General features: G+C 39.5%; 1 protein-coding gene across 3 annotated transcripts in view; it reads left to right on the forward strand.

Moving 5' to 3' along the window:
• APAF1 (apoptotic peptidase activating factor 1) overlaps positions 1-21327 on the forward strand; it is an 86186-nt gene that overhangs the window by 43614 nt on the left and 21245 nt on the right. For 2 of the 3 annotated variants that reach the window (XM_008004350.3, XM_008004349.3), the window contains exons 17-21: positions 4421-4582; positions 9225-9353; positions 12344-12469; positions 14653-14772; positions 17560-17676. The exons of the other annotated variant lie outside the window; for it this stretch is intronic. In XM_008004350.3, the coding sequence (XP_008002541.2) occupies positions 4421-4582; positions 9225-9353; positions 12344-12469; positions 14653-14772; positions 17560-17676 (654 nt within the window). The remainder of the gene's footprint in view (positions 1-4420; positions 4583-9224; positions 9354-12343; positions 12470-14652; positions 14773-17559; positions 17677-21327) is intronic. 3 annotated transcript variants of the gene reach the window in all.

Consider the following 21327-nt stretch of genomic DNA (forward strand, 5'->3'; position numbering starts at 1 on the left):
TCCTCGGCCTCCCAAAGTACTGGGATTACAGGTGTGAGCCACTGCGCCCAACTTCCCCCCTTTTTTTTGAGACAGGATCTCACTCCGTCACATAGGCTGGAGCGCTGGAGTGCAGTGGTGTGACTGCAGCTCACTGCAGCCTCAACCTCCTAGGCTCAAGTGATCCTCCCACCTTAGCCTCCTGAGGAGCTGGGACTACAGGTGTGCACCACCATGCTTGGCTAGTAGAAATTTTAGTCTTCTATTTGTAGGATATGACTCTGGCCAGTTCTGAGATGATATCTGGGCAGAGATCTCAACATTTAGAAAATAGACTTTCTGTTAATTTCTCTGTTTTCTAGTGACCCTTCTCTCAACTGTGTAGGGTATAGAATAGCCTTGTATTCTGCCAGAGTAGGGACACAGGCCCCTGGGTTGCAGAGTGGAGGGAGGAGATTTCAACGGACTTTTAATGATTCCTCTTGACTTAGCTTCACCTTTATCAGAAGGTACTGGGTGTCAGCACTTCCTGAGTCTTTTTGGAGGACTTAGCTTCACCTTTTTCAGAAGGTACTGGGTGCCAGCGCTTCCTGAGTCTTTTCGGAGTTATATGGGGTTATTGGGCTGCTTGAATTTCCCCACTGCAGGCTCAGAATTTATTTCTAGGAGTCTGCCTATTACTTGCCTTTCTGCTTTCTAGACTTAGTGATTTTGTTGCTGCTGTCTCTTTCTCCATTTTCCTTTGCTGTGTGGATTATGCCTAGAGAGAAAAATTCTCATTACTATTGTTTACCTGAGTTTTGGGAGAGTTTGGAAATTGTCTTTGTCTGTTCTCTATTTTCTGTAACATAATACCCGAGACTGGGTAATTTATAAAGAAAAGGGGTTTACTTGGCTCATGATTCTGATGGCTGGAAATTCCAGGATTGGGCAGCTGCACCTGATGAGGGCCTTGGGCTGCTTCCACTCATGGTGGAAAGGGAAAGGGAAGTGGGCGTGTGCAAAGAGATCATATTAAAAGAGAGGATTGAAGATGGTGAAACCCAGAAATCCAGACTGTTTTCAACAACCCGTACTTTTGAGAACTAATCCATTCCCAGAGAACTCACCCCAGTGGGAAGGCATTAGAAGGCATTCATCTGTTTATGAGGGATCCACCCCCATGACCCAGACACCTCCCATCAATCCCTACTTCCCAACACTGCCACAGTGGGGATCAAATTTTCGAGTCTGGGTCAGGATAAATAAACCATCTCCAAACTATAGCAGAGCTGTATGTGTTCTGTCTGCATCTTTAACACCTGAACCCTATTTCTTTTTTTTTTTTTTTTTTTTTTTTTTGAGACGGAGTCTCGCTCTGTCGCCCAGGCTGGAGTGCAGTGGCCGGATCTCAGCTCACTGCAAGCTCCGCCTCCCGGGTTCACACCATTCTCCGGCCTCAGCGTCCTGAGTAGCTGTGACTACAGGCGCCCACCACCTCGCCCGGCTAGTTTTTTGTATTTTTTTAGTAGAGACGGGGTTTCACCGTGTTCGTCAGGATGGTCTGGATCTCCTGACCTCGTGATCCACACGTCTCGGCCTCCCAAAGTGCTGGGATTACAGGCTTGAGCCACCGCGCCCGGCCCCCAGAACCCTATTTCTTTCAGCAACACTATTGTCTGTACTTGCCTGTGCTTGAAACTTGGGAGTGATCTGTCTTTTTGTTTGTTTGTTTTTAGAGATGGGGTTTCACCATGTTGCCCAGGCTGGTCTTGAATTCCTGGGCTCAAGTGGTCTGCTTGCCTCAGCCTCCCAAGGTGCTAGGATTAGAGGAATGAGCCACTGTACCCTCCCGGGAGTAATCAGTCTTTCACTTAAAATGTATTTATTGAATACTTAGTGTGTGCCAGATACTGTACTAGGCATTTGGATTTTAAACACTAAAAAAGAAAAAAGTATACTTCCTGGCTGCTCTGAACTGTTTAGAATCAAGTTGGGGAGAACGTAAGTGAATAGATGAACCATGAAAATGATAAAAGTATGATGACGGTGCTCTGAGAGCAGATAAGGACTCTATTGAGGAAGGGTTCACATACCTGATGCTACAACCAGATTGAACTTGTTCTTCTTTTTCATTGTCTTTGTTTTCTCGTTTTGTACTTTAGCTTATGCTGATCACTTGGAATAGGCTCTAGGCCCTGGAGTGTTCCCCTGCCTTTTTGATGTTGACATTCTCTGTCTTAAGTTGGTATAAGATAGGCTAATCTCAGGGAGTACAGTGAGGTGGCTACCTCCTGTACAAAGTGTTCCCTCAAGCCCTCAGCTTGCATACAGCCTTCCCACTGTGCTATACCTTTTCCTTTCAAATGACACGTGACATATTTTGTGTTTAAGTTATTTATGTGCTTGTCTTACTTCCCTTACTGGCCTGTCAATTCCTTGAGGGTAGTATCTGTATCTGATTCATTTATATAGTCTCTAAAAGTGACTAGCATAGCGTTTAATACATGTGTTAAAGATGATAAACCCTCGCTGTGTCACTTGAAGTCAAACTAAGATGTCTTTAAACTCGGACACTTTTTAAAAAGTTGTCATTTGACAGGGACGGGATTTTTATTTCCATGTTCATGTATGAGTATCAAAATGTGATTGTGGCGCACAGAGCACTCGCAGCAGGGGACAGACACTGCTGCACTCTTGGTGAGAACTTCCCATGTTTGTGGTGGCTTTCCCACAGTGCTGTTAAGTCAGTATCATTGGTTGGTTCACACTGATACAATGACAAGTAGTAAGCAGAGGTCCTGCAAAATGATGTTAGATAACAGCATTTCAAGGTCAAAGTCTCCTGAAAGCTTTTACCTTTTGAGAGGATGAAAACTGCAAAATTATGTCCTGCCCCAAATGGCTGTATAACTTTTTAAGCGTTTTATAGGGTAGCATGTTGATAAGCATGTGCTTTTCAGGCTCTGAGATGAACTATTTTAAAATGTGAGTTCTATTTAAAAATTGCTGTTTAAAGCACGCAAAGGCATGGGGTTCACAGGGACCCTGGATACAGTGCAGCGACTTGCTCAGAATGAAATGCTGGTATTAGTTGATGTGATCCCTCAATATGTGGGATTTCATCACTGCTTGATAGAAGCCAAAGTCAGGTCCAGAAACACATGCAGTTTAGACCTGTATAATCAAGTTGGATTGTGCTACTTTTATTTTTCTTTTTAAAATTCAGGCAGTAGTTGCTTTTTCTTTTCTTTTTGTTTTTAAAAAATTTTTTAAATGGAAAACAAAACAAAACAGATGAGGTCTCACTGTGTTGCCCAGGCTGGTCTTGAACTCCTGGGCTCAAGTGATCCTCCCACCTTGGCTTCCCAAAGTGCTAGGATTACAAGTGTGAACCACTGTACCCAGCCTGATTTTCGTATTAATAGGGAAACTGATTTCTCGTATATTCAGGATGATGTAACTGAAGGTTCAGGCATTTATGTTTATTATTATTATTATTTTCTCTTTAGTATTAGGGAAGGCTGTTTTAGCACCTGCTGTCTCTTCTGCATTACCCAGATTACCCGCAGTTGTTGGAAGTAGAAAAGTTTTAGTTTTGGCCATGTTTCTTAGTATATATAATACTTCTTTTTACTCAAGAGATTTGAAAATGTACCTGGCCAGACAAATTAGGTTTTACCTGGGAGTTATGCTTTGGAAGCTGACTTAAAGTCTGAGGAGCAACTTTCTCCCCGCACCCCCATCCTTCTCCATGGCCAACCTTTGGTTTGGGCATGGACAGTCATTATCACTCTGTGAGGCCGAGATGCTGCTCATGGCCCAGAAGAGTGAAGGTGGATCTTCTCGAAGGCCTTTGTCTTTTGTTCTATTCAAGTGGTCCTACTACTGAGCAAAGTTTATGGTATTTTGTATCTCATTCCTCAGGATCCAGTTAGTTTTATAGCCCTATCTAGCCCTGCCAAGCACACAAAGAGTCTTGCTTGTCCCTGTTTTCAGAGACTTCCTTATGTCTCTGAATGCTCTGCTAGGTCACGACCTAACTTGGACTGGGTCCTGTGTAGTCTTCCTGCTGTTAGTGTTAGGTTTGGGAAGCACACTTCATTCCTGGCACAGCAGAGGGCAGCAGTGGCAAGTCGTGAGTCTCTTCATCTTACCACCTTTCTTCCACTTGTGTCCTTACTGTCAACATGTAATTTTTAGCCCCCACACCATGCAAGATTCTTTTTATTTAATTTTATGTTCTGCATTTTGGGCAGTGCTTCTAATTTTTTCTTTTTAAGAACATGATAATGAAACTGGAGATCTTAATTTAAAAACCTTACAAAAAGTCATGCATAGGTAAAAATAATTCATCAAGTGAAGTGAATAAGTTTATGTAGCATTTAATTCAGAAAGAATTCTACAGGTGTGATTTTAGAGTAAAACAAACTTTTTCTTTTTTTATTACTTTAATTCGAAGCTTTGGGATGTGACATCAGCAAACGAGAGGAAAAGCTTTAATGTGAAACAGTTCTTCCTAAATTCAGAGGACCCTCAAGAGGATATGGAAGTGATAGTGAAGTGTTGTTCGTGGTTTGCTGATGGTGCAAGGATAATGGTGGCAGCAAAAAATAAAATCTTTGTAAGTACTTTAAAAAGCCAACTTCAGTCTGATTTAAAGAAAGTTAAAATTTCTACTCATTTTTGCATTTTACAATGTTTATTGATAAAAATAAAGTCAGTTGTGTGATTTTGGGCAGTCTTCCTAACCTGTCATGGTTCTTTGGAACTGTGCTCCATGAGATAAGGATGGCCTTATGAGGAAAGGTCTCCATGGTTACACCATTTGGGAAATATGTTTTGTATTGCTTTCCCTTATTAAGCACACGGTGTGAACTAACATATTCAGGGCCCCAGGAAGTCCTATTATACAATTTATGCCATCGAATCCAGTGTTCCTCAAATGTATTTAAAATGTATTTAAAACATAGAATGCTTTCTGAATTACTCCTTTTTTTTCTTCAATTTCAATTACATTGGTTTAGGTGATTTTTCAAAGTGCTTTCTTACACCTACAATTTTGTGGTTTGATGACTCTGATAGAAATGCTCATCAATGACTAAACAAGGTTGTGAAATTTTTATAAAGTAACTGAGGAAAATATGAAAAAAGTAAATAAGAAAATGCTTTGCTTTTCTTCCCCATGTCTAACAGTAGCTTATATTTGTGGTATTCAGAGTGCTCTCACATATAATTTCTTTTGATGTAAGTATTCAAGCAGCAGCAGGTTACAGTAGCCCTATGATAATAATGAGGCAGCTGAGGTGCAGAGCAGCCAAATAATTTGTCCAAAGTTACATTGTGATTAGGAGAGCCAGATCTTCTGATTTATGGCTTGGTTACATTCTGATCTAATAGTGATTTCAAAAGACTTGAATGAGGGATATTACTGTTTTAAAGAGCATAATTGAAATATAGAATATGGTTATATAAGGGATCATGTATATGATTGTTATTGATCTAGTGCTACAATCCTTGGTGTTGATTGCTTATAAGTTTGTACCCCTTTAGCAGGAAACTAAGAGGAAAAATATCTCCCTTTAAGTTAAAATCTATAAGAACAAAAAAGGAACCATTGCATTTGCAAGACTTGAAGAGTAAAACTTTTTTTATTGTGATAAAATGCATATAATGGAAAATTTGCCATTTTTACCATCTGAAAATGTACATTTCAGTGGCATTACATTCACAATGCTGTGTAACCATTACCACTACATATTTCCAAAACTTTTTCATCACCCTAAACAGAAACTTTGTAACCATGAAGTAATAACTCCTCTTTCCCCTCTCTTAGACCTTTGTAACCTCTAATGTAATCTGTGTATTTGCCTAGGTATTTCATATAAGTGGAATCATATAATGTCAGTCCTTTTGTGTCTGACTCATTTCATTGAGCATGTTTTCAAGGTTCATTCATGTTGTAGCATGTATCAGAACAGTATTTCCTCTTATGGCTGAATAATATTCCATTGTATGTATGGATGAACATTTTGTTCATCCATTCATCTGTTGATGGACACTTGGTTTGTTTCCACCTTTTGGCTACTCTGAATAATGCTGCAACATTGGTGTACAAATATCTATTTGAGCCTTGTGTGTATACCTAGGAGTGGAATTACTGGGTCATATGGTAATTCTTTATTTAGTTTTCTGAGGAACCACTAGATTTTTCCACAGCAGCTGCACCATTTTACATTCCACTAGCAATGTTCGAGGGTTTCAATTTCTCCACATCCTTGATAAAACTTGTTATTGTTCATTTTTAAAATTACAGCCATCCTAGTAGGTGTGAAGTGCTTTCTCCTTGTGGTTTGATTTGTGTTTTCCCAATTACCAGTGATGTTGAACAAAAGATAACTTTTTAAAAGATTTTAAGAGACCTGTTGTAGTGAGAGGAAAATAATTTTATATTACATGAAATGCCTTGTTTTAAAAATCTGTACAGCAGTTCCCTGTTTTACCATGCTAAAAGAAAGCCACCCAAAGGTGTTCCTTAACTGCATGTAGATCCCGATTTCTTACCCTTGGTCTCTCCTTCCTCCTCCTGTTATTTCTTTCCAATTCCTGTGTGAGTCTACTCCTGTTGTTAGGTCTTTTTTCTTTTACTATTCCATAATTGGGACAACTGCCTATTCCACATTTGCCAAGTTTCTTCGATCACTGTCAGCCACTAATTTTTAAAAAAATGACCTGTCGTGGAAAGCATTTTAAATCTAATTTCCTGCCCTGTGTTTTTGGCCTCCAGCACTATGCTGCCTACCATATGTGCATGCTTGCAGGGACTATGCATTCACTAAACATTTTAATAGCTCCCACTGGAAGCTTTTTTGTTTCTTTCTAAGGTCTATGTCCTAATCTTAAATCACTATACTGTATCAATACATGTAGTAAATGCAAATCATCTTATTTGGCAAAAACTTTGGAAGAGTATATTCAGCATTTATAAGTCTTAAAAATTGAAGAAACTGTGGCTGGGCGCAGTGACTCACACCTGTAATCCCAGCACTTTGGGAGGCCAAGGTGGGCGGATCACCTGAGGTCGGGAGTTCGAGACCAGCCTAACCAACATGGGGACACCCCGTCTCTACTAAAAATAAAAAAATTAGCTGGGCGTGGTGGTGCATGCCTGTAATCCCAGCTACTTGGGAAGCTGAGGCAGGAGAATTGCTTGAACTCAGGAGGTGGAGGTTGTGGTGAGCCGAGATCGTGCCAAGCTGAGATCACGCCATTGGACTCCAGCCTGGGCAACAAGAGCGGAAGTCTGTCTCAAAAAAAAAAAAAGAAAAAAAATTGAAGAAACTTGGATTACTCAAAGGTAGCTTTTTGGGGTTCAAAACAGGAAAATGATTAATTATAATGAGCAATGTGGTAGTTCTAGAGAGAAATAGAAATGATTGAGCTAATTTTATTTTAGCAAACCTCTGCCCTATATTATTTTGATTATTTTCATTTATGAGTATTCATTTTCTCTTTTGAATAAACAAGCATTAGGGAGAACTAGTCTGTATGTTAATTGGGCCAGTCTATTCTTTATTCACAAAACTTTTATTTCTCTTCAGGCTAGCTTGAGAGCTCATCTGTGATGAATTTTCCTTTATAGAAAATATGTTTTTAGGCATGGGCAAGGACTTCATGTCTAAAACACCAAAAGCAATGGCAACAAAAGCCAAAATTGACAAATGGGATCTAATTAAACTAAACAGCTTCTGCACAGCAAAAGAAACTACCATCAGAGTGAATAGACAACCTACAGAATGGGAGAAAATTTTTGCAATCTACTCATCTGACAAAGGGCTAATATCCAGAACCTACAAAGAACTCAAACAAATTTACAAAATAAAAACAAACAACCCCATCAAAAAGTGGGCAAAGGATATGAACAGACATTTCTCAAAAGAAGACATTCATACAGCCAACAGACACATGAAAAAATGCTCATCATCACTGGCCATCAGAGAAATGCAAATCAAAACCACAGTGAGATACCATCTCACACCAGTTAGAATGGCAATCATTAAAAAGTCAGGAAACAGCATGTGCTGGAGAGGATGTGGAGAAATAGGAACACTTTTACACTGTTGGTGGGATTGTAAACTAGTTCAACCATTGTGGAAAACAGTATGGCGATTCCTCAAGGATCTAGAACTAGAAATACCATATGACCCAGCCATCCTATTACTGGGTATATACCCAAAGGATTATAAATCATGCTGCTATAAAGACACATGCACACGTATGTTTATTGCCCACTATTCACAATAGCAAAGACTTGGAATCAACCCAAATGTCCATCAGTGACAGACTGGATTAAGAAAATGTGGCACATATACACCATGGAATACTATGCAGCCATAAAAAAGGATGAGTTCATGTCCTTTGTAGGGACATGGATGAAGCTGGAAACCATCATTCTTAGCAAACTATCAGAAGGAGAAAAAACCAAACACCGCATGTTCTCACTCATAGGTGGGAATTGAACAATGAGATCACTTGGACACAGGAAGTGGAACATCACACACCGGGGCCTATTATGGGGAGGGGGTGGGGGAGGGATGGCATTGGGAGTTATACCTGATGTAAATGACGAGTTGACGGGTGCTGACGAGTTGATGGGTGCAGCACACCAACATGGCACATGTATACATATATAACAAACCACAAACCACGTTGTGCACATGTACCCTAGAACTTAAAGTATAATAAAAAAAATTATGTTTTAAGATGAGCAATATTTTTTTTTTTTTTTTTTTTTTTGGAGACGGAGTCTCGCTCTGTCGCCCAGGCTGGAGTGCAGTGGCGCGATCTCAGCTCACTGCAAGCTCCGCCTCCCGGGTTCACGCCATTCTCCTGCCTCAGCCTCCTGAGCAGCTGGGACTACAGGCGCCCGCCACCTCGCCCGGCTAGTTTTTTTGTATTTTTTAGTAGAGACGGGGTTTCACCGGGTTAGCAAGGATGGTTTCGATCTCCTGACCTCGTGATCCGCCCGTCTCGGCCTCCCAAAGTGCTGGGATTACAGGCTTGAGCCACCGCGCCCGGCCATGATGAGCAATATTTTTAAAGTATATGTATATTGATCCATATTTTGTTTATGACTGTCAATAATTATGCCAGTTATCAGTAATTGTCATATTTTTTCAGGACTTATATTTGAAATGGCAGGATATTAGAATAGCTTATCTCTTAAAATATTTTACCTTCATAGGTATCTCTATTTATGTTGACAGCTTTTTGACATTCATACCAGTGGCCTATTGGGAGAAATCCACACGGGCCATCACAGCACCATCCAGTACTGTGACTTCTCCCCGCAAAACCATTTGGCAGTGGTTGCTTTGTCCCAGTACTGTGTAGAGGTGAGTAGTTGAATTTATTCTGTGAAGCCTGGGTTTCCAGAGATCAAAGGATGACAGAGAACGGACAGCTTAAACCATTAACTGCTGAGGAGCCTTGCTTGAGAAATAGTAGAGTATTTTCTTTATAGCCTAATGACCTCTAACTTTGGGATATTAAACCACATAGCCAGCTTTATTATTTTAACAGTGATTACAGACTTGATTTGACAGTATGACAGGGAATTCAGCAAGCATTTGCTGAATGCCTAACGTATGCCAGGAACTGGGAAAACGGTGCAATGACTGCTGGTCATGAAACGTGATATCTCTTATCCAGTATAGATATGTGGCATTTCTTAAACAGTATAGGCACAGGCTCTTTTCTTCTTAAAAGAGGTAGTGAGAGATGAGTCCAGTTCGGATTTCTTAGATCATTGGGTAGGATAAGATAGGATGTTCATTGCCAGGGACTAATGAATAAAATAACTCATATAAATTACTTTTTTATAATTTTGTACTTACCTGTTAAGTTTTCTGTTCAGAATGTATACCTAGCTGGCCCTGGAAGAATTCCACCCAGTGAATTGCTGTATTAGTTTTTTCATAAAGTAGTGAATTATTTTTTTCCTTCAAAGATGGATTAGTGCTTTTTTTTTTGTTTTTTTAATAGAGATGGGATTCTCACTGTGTTGCCCAGGCTGGTCTTGAACTCTTGGCCTCAAGCAATACTCCCGCCTTGGCCTCCCAAAATGCTGGGATTACAGGTGTCTCACCATGCCTGGCCAAAGATAGATTAGTTTTTCCAAGCTTTCTTACTCTTCATTCCTCAGGTTGGTTTTTACCACCAGGTAGTTTGAAACCCCTTGAGATCACAGTTCCAAGAAGATGGGTATGGGCCTTTTGGAAAATAGGGAAGTTCACTTGGTTCACAGGCTCCTCATCAAGGGAGCCATGACTACTGCAAGCACTTCTTCAATGTTCTCTGCTTATTTAGCAAATTTTAGTGAGTTTGCCAGCCTTGCCCATTACTGTGAAGGTGTTGGGGGAGAGTTGCTAAGCTGTAGCCTTTCAATATGGAGGCACAGGTGAGAGTGAGGGCATGAGCTCCATAGGCTTCTCCTAATTCTTGGTGCAGCAGTGCATGTGACACTGAAGAACTTCTCTGCTGAGACTCTTCCCATTGCACACAGAGGCAGGGAGTGTGAAAAAGCTCTAGTCCTGTCCGAAGCAGCGGGAAGAAGTGGGGTGCTGTGGGCAGTGTTTTCTTGGGCAGAGGCTTTGAATTGGAAGTGTTTTGTGTTATTTTGTTTTTGAGACAGTCTCTCTCTGTCACCCAGGCAGGAGTGTAGTGTCGTAATCTTGACTCACTGCAACCTCCACCTCCCGGGTTCAAGCTATTCTCTTGCCTTAGCCTTCCAAGTAGCTGGGATTACAGGTGCCCATCAGCATGCCTGGCTAATTTTTTTTTTGTATTGTTTTTGTATTTTTAGTGGAGATGGGGTTTCATGTTGGCCAGGGTGGTCTCAAACTCCTGACCTCAAGTGACCCACTTGCCTCAGCCTCCCAAAGTGCTGGGGTTTATTGGGTTTTAGATCTCCTAGGAGATCTTGAACCTTATGTGTAGATCCTCAAGGTAAATGTGGAGCGTTTGTTAGGATTTTTAGAAACAGTACTAAGTAGCAACCCCTCTTTCAGCCTTTCCTGTCACTTCTAAAGTCCTTACCCTCTGCCATCCTTAGCAATCTCCAGGAAACAATGAAACAGTATCTTCCCTCTTGAAATATAGGGACTCAGTTCTGGAGGCTCTGAGTGACAAAGAAATGATGGGAGAGAGATGGGGAGAAGAAAGTGGGAAGAGAGGGGAGGATTCTCAAGGGAGATTTTCAGTTTCTTAAGAGAGATCTTCAGTTGTGGAACCACTTTTATTTTTGGCCTTTAGCTCTTTATGTCCCAGCTTTGACTCTAGAGAAAAGGCAGAGAAAATTTCATACAATTAGTTCATAACCATAGAACTCACTGAATGAAAACCAGTCACTGGGCCTATGATGAGGTACTTGTTTTGTCCATGCTAGTTCTGAAATGATAAAGTGGTTTTGTAATTTAAAGTGTAATGAGAGGAACTCAGTCACATATGGTACTTCATTAGACTTGAATATATTAGAGTAATTTACAGCAGAAGCCAGGACAAAATACCAGGCTGCTGGTAGACATGGTAATAAGCATGAATAACAAGAGAAATGTGGACATGTTACAATTATTGTGTTAATTTATTGTAGGTTTTACAGTCAGTTGAAATGAAGGTTAGATGACAGTATTAGTGGAAAAGAATCTGAATATGGAAGCTGCTTATGTTCATCTTATTATTTTTTGGATTGATTTTTTTTAAGTGATAAAGTATTTGCATGATTCCAAAGTCAAAGTTTTATAATGAGTTATATTCAGAGAAGTCTTGCTTTCATCCCTATCCCTTCGCCTCTCTCTCCCTCCTTCCCTGCATATGTAACTATTTTCTGTTACTGGTTTAACTGTCCAATATTTCTTGCATATATAAGCAGATATCTATAGGCATATATATATATATCCATATGTGTATCCTTCTATATGTTCTTGTACATATTTTTCCATCTCATATAAAAGATAGTACTGTATAGTATATAGACTCTTCTGCACTTTGCTTTTTTTCTGTTAACAGTATATCCTAGAGATTTGTTGTCATCAAGGTGCTTTTCTCATTCTTTTTAACGGCTGCATGATATGCCATTATGTGATTAATGTAGTTTATTCAGTTGGTTCCCTATTGATGGGTATTTAGTTTCCTAGTATTTTGCTATAAGAAATAATGATGCACTAAATAATCTTCTTCATAAGACATTTTGTAGTTTTGATAGTGTGTTTTTGAGCAATTATTCATTGAAGTGGTATTGCTGGCTAATTCTTGCTATTTTCAATATTTTTGCTATCTTCAAAATACCTATGTATGTGATTTCCTATATGCTGTGTTTATTCTGTAGTTGTGGAATATAGACTCGTGTTCAAAGGTGGCTGATTGCAGAGGACATTTAAGTTGGGTTCATGGTGTGAAGTTTTCTCCTGATGGATCATCATTTTTGACATCTTCTGATGACCAGACAATCAGGGTGAGAAATACTGAGATTTTCAGTTTGAACATTTCCTGATAGTGAGCTAAACCTCTTACAAACCAAGAAATTGATGGGTAGCACTGAGGTAAGCAAAATAGGAAACTAGTACTATACGCCTATTCACCCTGGAAAAGTGCTATTATATGGACTGTAACAGTCTCATTCATTCACTACATGTTCATGAGGATTACCATGGGCCAGGTGCTGTGGGAACTTCAATGATTAAACTGTATTTTGGTTAATTTAAAATACTGCATTTGATTCCTCAGAAAAATTTTTGACCCTTTTCTTTACCTTGAATTCCTGCATCCAATTACTTCCCAATTCTAAGAGAGTCTACCTTTTCATTTTCTATTATTATCTCTACCTTTCTATTTCTGCTACCCAAGTTCAGGACTTTGTTACCTGTTACTTCTCTTGTTGTATGCGTCTCTGCCACAAGTATTCTTTCTTGCTTTTCTGCATGCAGCTTCTAAGATACTTTTTTTTCATGTACAATATAGTCATGTCATTTTTACTCAAAAATAGATAATGGCTCCCTTGTCTACCAAAGTAAATATATACTTCTGTGTCTGTGTCTACAGCATGGCCTCATTCTGTTCCAGTCTGTCTTCCAGTTTATTCCTACAGGGAACCAATACTGGACTGCTCACATTTTCCCAAGCACTCCGTAGTTGCCTGCTTCTGTGCTTTTCCTTAAGTGGTTTCTTGTATTTGGAATGCCCTACTTACCTGTATCTCTGTTTGTTGAAATCCTAACCATTCTATAAGTCCCCTCAAGCCTCTATTTGGGGAGAATGCCTGTCTCTCTCTCTCTTTTTTTTTTTGAGACGGAGTCTGGCTCTGTCGCCCAAGCTGGAGTGCAGTGGCCGGATCTCGGCTCACTGCAAGCTCTGCCTCCTGGGTTTACGCCGTTCTCCTGCCTCAGCCTCCCGAGTAGCTGGGACTACAGGTGCCCACTACCTCGCCCGGCTGGTTTTTTTGTATTTTTTAGTAGAGACAGGGTTTCACCGTGTTAGCCAGGATTGCCTGTCTCTCTTAATGCCATCTAATTCTATGTCATTTTCTAGTGGTGCTTATCAAATTTTCACTTGAATTTAAATACAGGTATGATTTACCCCTTATTTCCAACACTCCACTGCTTCTTCGGCTTATTGATACATCTTACATTATAAGCTCTTTGAGGCCAGGAACCATGGCTGGTCCCCACGGCGTCCAAATACAGCGTTATATATGAATTATAGCTAAAATTAATTCAGTGCTTACTATATTCAAGATGTTATGCAAAGTACTATATATATACACATATGAATTTACTAATTCTCACAATAGTCCCTTTTGCAGATAAGAAAACAGGCACAGAAGGACTGAGAAAAGTCAGTGGTACTTAACATGCCAGTCTCAGTGAGCTTGAGCCAGAATATAAATCAACACGCTGCTTTCTTCATCAAGAAAGTCTTCTTGAAATGAAATAAGCTGCATCACTAGGCACAGTTACAGTGTGTTTAGTGATGTAGTTGATTTACATTCTGGTGCAAACTTCTTTTTTTTTTTTTTTGTCATGGAGTCTCACTCTGTCACCCAGGCTGGAGTGCAGTGGCACAATCTTGGCTCACTGCAACCTCTGCCTCCCAGGTTCAAGCAATTCTCCTGTCTCAGCCTCCTGAGTAGCTGGGACTACAGGTGCACACCACCACGCCCGGCCAAGTTTTGTATTTTTAGTAGAAATGGGATTTCACCATGTTGGTCAGACTGGTCTTGAACTCCTGACCTCAGGTGATCCACCTGCCTTGGCCTCCCAAAGTGCTGGGATTACAGGTGTGAGCCACTGTGTCTGGCCCAAACTTCTTATCTTGTGGATTGGTATCAAACAGTTTGAGAACTAGCATGAGGTCCTTATCTTTGAGTAACACTGGGTTAAGCAACCTGCCTGAAGTTACAACTTTAGGTAGAACTAGAATTCATACTGAGGAATTTTGACTCTGGAGCCCATAACTCTTAATACTAACTGCATTTTACTATAGATTGTGTTAATAAATATTTATTTTTGGATCATAATCTAATATTGAAACCTTTCTAGCATCATAGGTATTTTATGTGAAACATAGTTTGTCTCTTACTTTAAGATGAAGACATGTTATTTCAGAGATGGAATGATAATTTCTTTATCTCTTACTCAGCTCTGGGAGACAAAGAAAGTATGTAAGAACTCTGCTATAATGTTAAAGCAAGAAGTAGATGTTGTGTTTCAAGAAAATGAAGTGATGGTCCTTGCAGTTGACCATATAAGACGTCTGCAAGTGAGTATTTTTTAGAAAACAATTGGAAAATTGTTTTGGTTGAATTTTCTATTCAGTTTTTCTTGTTTTTGGACCTGGGATTAAACATGATTATTTTATATCTAACAGTTGTCCAGTAGACATTGGTTAAATAAATATATGTAGGTCTCGAGCTGGGGCTCAGATATGCTTATATTTAGAATTAAATTAGATAATTCCTCATCTCACTGCTCTTCTGTTGGTATCTATGATCACATTCTTTGATTTGCGTGGAGTCTAAGAATACCATGAGGACAAACTCATGTTGTCTACAAGAGTGATTCAGACATGTGTGCAAGGGGGATGAGCATATAGAAGCATTTTTAAAAGGGAAGGATTCCAGGGTCTTTGAAAGAACAGAGGTCACTTTAGATGAGGAAGGAGTCTGAGTGAGTGGAACTGAGGTGAAAGGACCTGGGCTTTACATACTGAAGTACGCCTGTTCATTCATTTACACACACCTTTGTTATGTAGATATTTATTGAATGCTTATTTTTGCCCCTAAGGAGGAAAGGGTTGTGTAGTAAAATTGAAAGAACTGTGTTGCTTAGGGATCCAAACAGCACTACTCTAGCCTGTTCTCCCTGTACCCCCCAACAAAGAGTGGGACACATGAGAGGAAGGCATTTCTCAACTGGCTGAAGAGAAAAGGAGTCCCAAAGATCCATTGGCAGAGGAATATACCATTCCAGGAGCTCAGAGTGGTGGTAACAGATGCCCTAAGAGCAGATGCCCTAAGGAGCACTGGAGTTCAAGAGCAGGTTGGCACCACTGTGCTGGTGGCTAAATAAGGTGTCATTGCATTGACAGAGATGTCCTGGAAGTGGTGATAGTGTAGATAGTGGCAGCAAGAGAAAGCAGGTGCCTCATGGAAGATCAAACACAAGAGGCTATCTATATATTGGTCAGCCCAAGTAGAACAGCAGAGTATGGACCATTGAAGGAGGTTTCAGCATGTGGAGCTGACAGCATGTGACTGTGACTTGTGGCTAAGAGAGGTGGTAAGAGCAAGCAGCCAGATAAGAAGGGCAGGAGGTGGTATGGCTTTAATGTGAACTGGTGGGACATTCTCCCTTGCCCTGAGGATTCCCTGAGACATAGGATTGAGAAGGACAGAAACCCTTTCATAGTGAGGGCTAATTTTCTTGCTTTTGTTTTTCTTTTGAGATAGTCTCTCTCTGTTGCCTAGGCTGGGGTACAGTGGCATGATCTTGGCTCACTGCAACCTCCACCTCCTGGGTTCAAGAGATTCTCATGCCTCAGCCTCCCGAGTAGCTGGGACTACAGGCATGTGCTACCACTTTGAGCCTCAGTTTTTAAGGTCCTTTTCATCTTACAGTCTCTGAGCTAGTTACAGGGTCAAAGTAGAATCCAAATTCAGGAGTAGATACTGGAAGTAAATCGCTTGGCATGGGGTAACTTCTTGTTTACTGTGGGTGTCAAAATCAAGCTGTAAGTCACCGCTGAATATGACTTGCTTTGATTTTACAAGTTTTACTATTGTCCTCAATATGCTGATTAGGAGCTCCTAATACAAGTACTTCTGGGGTGAATTGGGATGTGGAATTCAATGTGAATTTCTCATTAACTGTTTTTTAGAAAGCTGATTCTTCCACTTGGGATATTTCCACTCCAGTTTTTTTGTCAAATTTAGTGTCCTCATGCTTGTATTTCCTTTATTAAATTTGTGCAACCTTTCTTTAATTACTGTTGTAACTGTGAGACTTAAAAAGTCATCTGTCTATAAAGATATCATTCTATGACAGTGGTTGTGGGAGAGTTTAGAGGATAAATTTAATAGTTTCATTTAAGTGAATAAAACATTTTTTAGTTTCTACTTAAAGAGAGAGCTCTTGAAATTAATTTTTGAGAGAAGGAAGATGTTCAGTTCTTCGTAGTTCAATTTTCATTTTGAATGTCTAGTAGATAAAAAAATGCTAGGTAAAATAATGTTAAGGAAAAGCTACCTGTGATTGATTGACTGTAATCTTTGTACCAGAAACAAAGATGACGGCTTATTTCATGTTGAAAAATAATTCAAGAGTTTTAGTTTATGACACTAAGAGAGAGGTATCTGACAATTGATTAAAGCTTCGGAGATATTTTCCCAGGTCACATGTTTTAGATGAGTGATAAAGCATCATAATTCATGGGATTTAAGCATTGGTACAGATTATGAAATTAGGTAATCTTTGTTTAAGCATTGTAAATCCAGCTATGCAAATTATGCTTATGAGTTCTTCTCCATTGTCCTCACTGCCCCCGCTCCAAGAGAAAGAATCTTAATTTACACTGTTTTGTGAGTGATTTGGAGGATATCAGCCTCATTTTAATTTGTCTTTTTATGTCTGTCTCAGTCTTGTTTGACCAACAACTTTGAAATGTAGCAGAAAAGTATATTTTAACAAACGATAGCCCTATTAAAAGTGGGCTTTGTGAAGAAATGGAAAACAGGGTGTGGAGCTGGCTGTGGGATTACAAATCAGACAGATGTGTCTCAGGTGGCGGGCACAGCAGCTGCTTTTTAAACCTTGTAATGCTCGTTTTATTTTATGAAAATGTATTTGAACCACCAAAGTGGAATGAAATGTAAGTGTGAAGTGCTAAATGCAGCTGCTGAGACTAGGATATGGCTTTGTTGTTCCCCTGAGAACTCTTGTTGGTTATTTTCTGTGTTTTATTTATTTATTTTTCAATTGAAGCCTCTGTTCTAAAGAACAAAATCTGCTCTTACAGCCTAATAACTGATTTTGCCTCATTTTTCATTAGCTCATTAATGGAAAAACAGGTCAGATTGATTATCTGACTGAAGCTCAAGTTAGCTGCTGTTGCTTAAGTCCGCATCTTCAGTACATTGCATTTGGAGACGAAAATGGAACCATTGAGGTATTCAGTGCTAGTCTTCAGAATCTTTCTGTACAGAATTAGTTAATTAAAACTAATTATATGTCTGGCATTGTGCACTTCTATTTTTATTTATTTTTATTTTTGAAATGGGGTCTTGCTCTGTCACCCATGCTGAGTGCAGTGACATGATCACAGCTGACTGCAGCCTTGACCAGAAGTGATTCTCCCACTTAAGCCTCCTGAGTAGCTGGGACTACAGGTGTGTATCACCATGCCTGAATAATTTTTTTATTTTTTGTAGAGATGGGGTCCCCTATATTGCCCAGGCTGGTCTCAAACTCCTGGGTTTAAGCGATTATCCTGCCTCAGCCTCCCAAAGTGTTAGGATTATGGGCATGGGAGCCACTGTGCCTGGCTATTGTATACTTTTTTTTTTGAGATAGGATCTCACCTTGTTGCCCAGCCTAGAGTGCAGTGGCCCAATCTTGACTCACTGCAACCTTCGCCTCCCGGGCTCAAGGAATCCTCCCACCACGGCCTCCTGAGTAACTGGGACTTCAGATATGCACTACTACACCCAGCTACTTTTTCTGTTTTTGTAGAGATGGAGGTTTCACCAGTGTTGCCCAGGCTGGCCTTAAATGCTTGGGCTCAAGTGATCTGCCCATCTTGGCCTCCCAGAGTGCTGGGATTATAGGCGTGAGCTACCACACCCAGCCTATTATACACTTTTATACTAAATAAATCTTTCTGTGATCTATTAGTCATCGTTCTGTTAAACTAAAAATCATCTTATCCAGTTGGCTGTATATTTTTCAGATTTCCTTTATTACTGTTTCTCATGCTTTTTGTCTTTTTATGTCCCTTATTCTTTACTTAGTTGTGTGGCTGTTCTCCACATATATCAACCACTATCTATCAAGATTTTGCTAACTATGCAAAGAGCACTTTTTTCGCCTCTTCTTAGAAGCCCAGCCATATGGGGTATAAGTTGTTTCCATTTTGGTACTGATAAGGCTCATGGGGAATATTGGTGCAGGGCTGCCTGTGCTTGCCTGCTCCACCAATCCTTGCTGTTCTACTTTTGGTGGCAGAAGTACCTCAGTTCACCACCTGAAATCCTTAATTTATCTAACAAGACCAAATAAGTAAAAATAGAAATATGTTGCAAGGCAAAAAATGTAGTATAATAAAAGGCATTTTGGGTAAAAATACTGTTTTTATCACAAGTGAAATTCACAAAAGCACATTTTCTCTAGCTTTCTAATGGTTTTAAAAACCATTATATTTTAATGTTTTATACCAAAAACATTGGTTCCTTCTTTCACTTTTTCTCACCAGGCATCTGGGAATTATTTTTTAACCAATTACTTATGGCACTGGCCACAGTATTTTACTTTGGATTCATTTTCTTAAGGAATTACACAAATATTCTCTAGTCCATATTGCCCCACAGAGAAGAGACTATATGTTTAGACACAAAGTGAAGAAGGAAGCTTTTAGACAGTGATTTCTATACTCTTATGTATTTGCCACGACCCTTGTGTCATGGATTGAGAATTCAGACTTTGTCTTCTCTTTATTATTGTGAAAAATTTATTTATCATTTGTTAAGATGTGTACTATTCTGAGAAAATACATCATGGATATGTATTTCTTAAGCAAGGGATAATTGTATATTTACAGGTGAACCTTAGACTTCTGTCTCAGGCTTATCTCTCAAACTGTTGTGTATTATTATTTATTCTTAAAGAGTCCTTAGTTTCCCTTTTATCTTAACCTTGATGTCAAGTCAGTACCACATTCTTTTCATTTTTACCATCTATCTTAAAATAAGTCTTTTAGATAGTTTAAAAATAAACACACATATGTGCTTCATTCACATCATTAGTTACCTCAAAGTCATCAAATAATATAAATAATAATGAACCATGTGAAATTACCAATATTTACCTATAAAGTGGCAGTTTTGTATGGGGTAGCCCCATATCATCAAATAATAGCAACTACCATTTATTAACTGTTTACTGTGCCAGATGCTCTCATTGAATTTTTTTTTTTATTATACTTTAATTTCTAGGGTACATGTGCACAACGTGCAGGTTTGTTACATATGTATATATGTGTCATGTTGGTGTGCTGCACCCATTAACTCGTCATTTACATTAGGTATATCTCCTAATGCTATCCCTCCCCACTCCCCCCACCCCACAACAGGCCCTGGTGTGTGATATTCCTCTTCCTGTGTCCAAGTGATCTCATTGTTCAATTCCCACCTATGAGTGAGAACATGCGGTGTTTGGTTTTTTCTGCTTCTGATAGTTTGCTGAGAATGATGGTTTCCAGCTTCATCCATGTCCCTACAAAGGACATGAACTCATCCTTTTTTATGGCTGCATAGTATTCCATGGTGTATATGTGCCACATTTTCTTAATCCAGTCTATCATTGATGGACATTTGGGTTGATTCCAAGTCTTTGCTATTGTGAATAGTGCTACAATAAACATGTGTGTGCATGTGTCTTTATAGCAGCATGATTTATAATCCTTTGGGTATATACCCAGTAATAGGATGGCTGGGTCAAATGGTATTTCTAGTTCTAGATCCTTGAGGAATTGCCACACTGTTTTCCACAATGGTTGAACTAGTTTACAATCCCACCAGCAGTGTAAAAGTGTTCCTATTTCTCCACATCCTCTCCAGCACCTGTTGTTTCCTGACTTTTTAATGGTCATCATTCTAACTGGTGTGAGATGGTATCTCACTGTGGTTTTGATTTGCATTTCTCTGATGGCCAGTGATGACGAGCATTTTTTCATGTGTCTGTTGGTTGCATAAATGTCTTCTTTTGAGAAATGTCTGTTCATATCCTTCACCCACTTTTTGATGGGATTATTTCTTGTAAGTTTGTTTAAGTTCTTTGTAGATTCTGGATATTAGCCCTTTGTCAGATGAGTAGATTGCAAAAATTTTTTCCCATTCTGTAGTTTGCCTGTTCACTCTGATGGTAGTTTCTTTTGCTGTGCAGAAGCTGTTTAGTTTAATTAGATCCCATTTGTCAATTTTGGCATTTGTTGCCGTTGCTTTTGGTGTTTTAGACATGAAGTCCTTGCCCATGCCTATGTCCCGAATGGTATTGCCTAGGTTTACTTCTAGGGTTTTTATGGTTTTAGGTCTAGCATTTAAGTCCTTAATCCATCTTGAATTAATTTTGTATAAGGTGTAAGGAAGGGATCCAGTTTCAGCTTTCTACATATGGCTAGCCAGTTTCCCCAGCACCATTTATTAAATAGGGAAACCTTTCCCTATTGCTTGTTTTTGTCAGGTTTGTCAAAGATCAGATGGTTGTAGATGTGTGGTATTATTTCTGAGGACTCTCTTCTGTTCCATTGGTCTATATCTCTGTTTTGGTACCAGTACCATGCCGTTTTGGTCACTGTAGCCTTGTAGTACAGTTTGAAGTCAGGTAGCGTGATGCCTCCAGCTTTGTTATTTTGGCTTAGGATTGACTTGGCAATGTGGGCTCTTTTTTGGTTCCATATGAACTTTAAAGTAGTTTTTTCCAATTCTGTGAAGAAAGTCATTGGTAGCTTGATGGGGATGGCATTGAATCTGTAAATTACCTTGGGCAGTATGGCCATTTTCACGATATTGATTCTTCCTATCCATGAGCATGGAATGTTCATTTG

The sequence above is a fragment of the Chlorocebus sabaeus genome, chromosome 11 (genome assembly GCF_047675955.1).
Source record: "Chlorocebus sabaeus isolate Y175 chromosome 11, mChlSab1.0.hap1, whole genome shotgun sequence".
In the NCBI taxonomy this organism is placed as follows: Eukaryota; Metazoa; Chordata; class Mammalia; order Primates; family Cercopithecidae; genus Chlorocebus; species Chlorocebus sabaeus.